Source organism: Phoxinus phoxinus (genome assembly GCF_949152265.1).
Source record: "Phoxinus phoxinus genome assembly, chromosome: 3".
NCBI classification, from domain to species: Eukaryota; Metazoa; Chordata; class Actinopteri; order Cypriniformes; family Leuciscidae; genus Phoxinus; species Phoxinus phoxinus.
Window position 1 is genome coordinate 24,393,141 of NC_136878.1, and position 3,918 is coordinate 24,397,058.

Below are 3,918 nucleotides of genomic sequence, written 5' to 3' on the forward strand. Positions count from 1 at the left end.
ACCTCGACAAACTATTAAAAACATTTCTGTTAATTGAAAAAGCTGGAAAAAATATATAGATATTGGATGAAAAAGAAAAACAGTTCCAATAAAATGATTGGAAAAGTCTGGCATAGATAAGAGTTACTGTATGACATTTTGATGAAAACTAAGTGAAATACTTTTAAGTTGAATAATAAGCAATTGGAAATAAAAATTAAAACGGAAAAATTTATAATTTAAACCTAAATAGTAATACAATAAAAACGACAAAAGCACATAAAAATTATACTAAAAGTAAAATGATCTCAGATTGACATGTTACCTTATGCAGGAATTCACCTAATTAGTGAGCATAATTAGCCCTGAGACACTGGATTAGCCACCTGCTAACATAAGCTACATGACTAGATTAGCCTTCTGCTTGCACATTAAATACACACAGACTATTCTAGTATACAACATAATATGCCAGCTATTCTAAGGCTAATGTGCAAAGTGCAAAGGTTTGGGGTCAGTAAGATTTATACAATAAAAATATAAAATAAATAAAAATGTTTTATTACTTTTCACTCCGCAGATGCATTCAATTGACCCAATGTGACAGTAAATTCATTAACAATGTTACAAAGAGTTACTTCTATTCATCACAGAATCCTGCAAAAAAGAATCAATTAGAAACGAGAGATGTTTTAAATAGTAAAAATATTTGACAATATTCGAGTTTTAATGTATTTGAGTAAATAAATGCAGCCTTGGTAAACAGAATTCTTTGAAAAATATTCCAAAATCTTACTGACCGTTACGGACAGAGTGCATTAGGTAGGTAATTTGTTGCTAAAATGGTATTTTAGCTGGTTTCCTGCTAAAATAGACTTTGGTGAAGGATGATCATCTTTTTGCCATAAAGTCTGGATTAATGTCAAGATAATAATCTGCCCACTTTTCCATACTACGTGGGAAACTAATTTTCTCCCCTCACAAAATGGACTCAATCAGTGCTGTAAACACATCAAATGTATCCATTAACTGAGACTTTCCAGCATCTGGCCAATAGAGAATATTGAGCTTTTTGTTAAAAAACTAAGAAGCCAAGCAATTAAAACAACCAGACAGTTCACTGTATCATTCCTTTACATTTGTATTGTACGTAAACATGGTGGGTGATGGCCTATGTAAAGTTACACTAATGTTTTGCAGGGCATTCCCCATTCAACAAGGGAGATATTCTAAGATTACAGAGGAAGCCTATTCAATCTCAACACTTATTTGCAAGGTAGGCCCTCCCAAACCACAAATGTGTGTGTGTGTGTGTGTGTGTGTGTGTGTGTGTGTGTGTGTGTGTGTGTGTGTGTGTGTGTGTGTGTGTGTGTGTGTGTGAGAGAGAGAGAGAGAGAGAGAGAGAGAGAGAGAGAGAGAGAGAGAGAGAGAGAGAGAGAGAGAGAGAGACTTAGACTTACACAGAAATACATAAACACTCCAGGCCTTGGCTATTATATTACACAATACAGGCCCAAGACTCACCTGCTCGCAGGAAATCACGAGCTAGTAAACCTTTAAGATCGTTATTAAAAGCTCGTTGATGTATATATTTTCCTCATAACCCCTAATATCGGCATAGATCATAGTGTTATGGATTTGTTTGGGTGTGAAGGCCTCTGGCAGGTGCAGGCAGGTGAACAACACACACACTCACTCACCCGCAGGGCGGCCAGGTCGATGTCATCCAGACTCCGCGTAGGTGCGTTTTCTGACATTTTTACAGCGATTCAGGAGGAAATTCAAAATATGTACTCCAAAACTGCAGCTACGACAGCGTTATTTTTATTTTATCAGTATATTTCTTTCAATGGACAGTTCAGAAAAACTTGTGAGGTCCCCGGAGAAACATTTGGCTCGTCCCCGCCGCGACCAGTTTAACCGACAACAGCTGCAGGATTTCTGACCATAAAATGTTTGTTTCTTCTTTATCGGAGAACAAATGGCTCTTTAAGACTAAGTGATCCGGTTCTTCAGGCAAGTGTTCGAGAAATGCCTAGCGAACATTTATCGATGATAAATGCTGAGGTTGAGCCTATAATCCTGAAGACTGCATGGCAACATTTACATGAGCTTGAATCAGATGTGCCACACTGCACTCCGTCTCTACACTCATTTTGGCAGCACTGCGTAAGTTAAGCCAAGCCTACCTCAGCCAAAGCAGTAGAATAATATATACACGAGCAGTATAAATCACAAAATGTGTAAATAAAGAGGCAGAACTTCAAGATAAGTCAAAAGCCGAGCTCCAAAACAGCGGCGCTCGCTCGTGATATCCGCGTCAATCTGCCACAGCCGTCATGTTACGGCGCAACCCACGCACACGCCTTAAACGGGATTTCTGTGTGGATTTCGATGTCACTGTTCGGCTCAGTTAATGTCCACAGTTTTTAAAAGTCTCTACAATGTCTCTCGGATTGAAATACACGGTCCTGATGTCAAAAACGAGAAGTGTTTACGTCGAATAAAATTCCGCCCGCCTGGCAAACTTTCATTCCCTCCTGATGTCAGTCAGCGGCACCTCCCGGTTGTGCGCAAAACCTCCGCCGATTTGTTGGAGAGAAAGAAAAGGGGAAGAACGGGAAATCAGAAACAGCACCTTGTTTTCAGGCCGGACCCTTTAAGGCAGTGATCACGATGCATAATGTTACATAATATTATTATTATTAAGATATGTGTAAAACGAGTCGCCTCGGGAATAAACTTTGTCCTTTTGCTGTAATCTCGTTTGTTTTCATGGGTCAGATTGAAGTATTCTCTCTCCTGTGTTGGTATGATCCTATTCCTACTTCTGCTGGTCGGGCTGTGACGTCCCTCCTCTGCAAGAATACACAACACTGTGTTTTCCAGCCACTTTTCCCCCCTCCCCTGCACTTTCTCACTCCCGTCTTCCTGTACTGTTTGACATGACTGAATTGCTACGGTGCTACAACAGGGACAAACTTCCCGAATAAGCTAGTTACAATGGAGACAGGTGGTACCGGGATAATAGCCTACCTTCATAATTATAGCAGAAGAACATAAAAAAATATATAGCAGAACATAATCACAAGCTGTTTTTTGTCATTGTTTTTAGGTTTTACATTGACTTCTATTGCTTTTATAGCTACTAAATTATAGCTACGTTTATCTCTGTAAAGCAGCTTTGAAACAATCTACATTGCTAAAAGCGCTATATAATGAAGATGACTAAACTAATGATATCTTGTTCTCATAAACTTACATAAGCCTAACTCTCACACTTTAACAATTTTTTAATTTAAGACATAATTTATGTTTATTGAAGGGACAGTTCATCTAGAAAATAAGATAATAATATTATTCATAATTTGCCCTCATGTCGTTCTTGGCCTTCTGCGGAACACAGTGGTCACCATAACTGTACAACGTTCTTTAAAATATTTTATATTTTGTTCCGCATAAGAAAAGTCATACAGGTTTGGATTGACATGAGAGTAAATCATATAACTTTTATAGACTATTTGGTTGAGCTAGTTAAAAAAGTATCTATTTACTTATCATTTACTGAAAAAAAAAAAAGTCTTAATTTACTTAATTCACTTTATTAAATGATTCTGTTTCAGTTGGTTCTTTAAAGCGACCTTGAGTTTACAGAAGGTGCTGTATAAATAATTTAACTTTTGGACTAATTGGTAACTCCAAACTGATTCCTCCACTTGGATGGACACATACACACAAATTATGTCAGTCAAAATATCAGTTTAGGTAAGTATTCTCGTAAACACACTCGGTTATGTCTTAAGTGAACAAGTTGAGAAAGAAATCGGATGGGTATCATTATACTGGATCAGTGCGTGCGTACTCGATCAGTGGGTCTTTAAGTGACAGTAACCTATAAATACCTGCTGTTGTCTGTCATGTTAATCAAACAACAAAACA

The 3,918-nt window shown here is 37.6% G+C and overlaps 1 protein-coding gene across 7 annotated transcripts in view; it reads right to left on the minus strand.

Annotated features, from left to right (window-relative positions):
• The window catches only part of mink1 (misshapen-like kinase 1), a 39,439-nt gene extending 36,442 nt beyond the window's left edge, over window positions 1–2,997 (minus strand). For all 7 annotated transcript variants that reach the window (XM_079605924.1, XM_079605921.1, XM_079605923.1 and 4 more), the window contains exon 1: window positions 1,680–2,997. In XM_079605924.1, coding sequence (XP_079462050.1) covers window positions 1,680–1,736 — 57 coding nt within the window. In that variant the 5' untranslated portion in view covers window positions 1,737–2,997. The remainder of the gene's footprint in view (window positions 1–1,679) is intronic.
• Window positions 2,998–3,918: the final 921 nt, after the last annotated feature.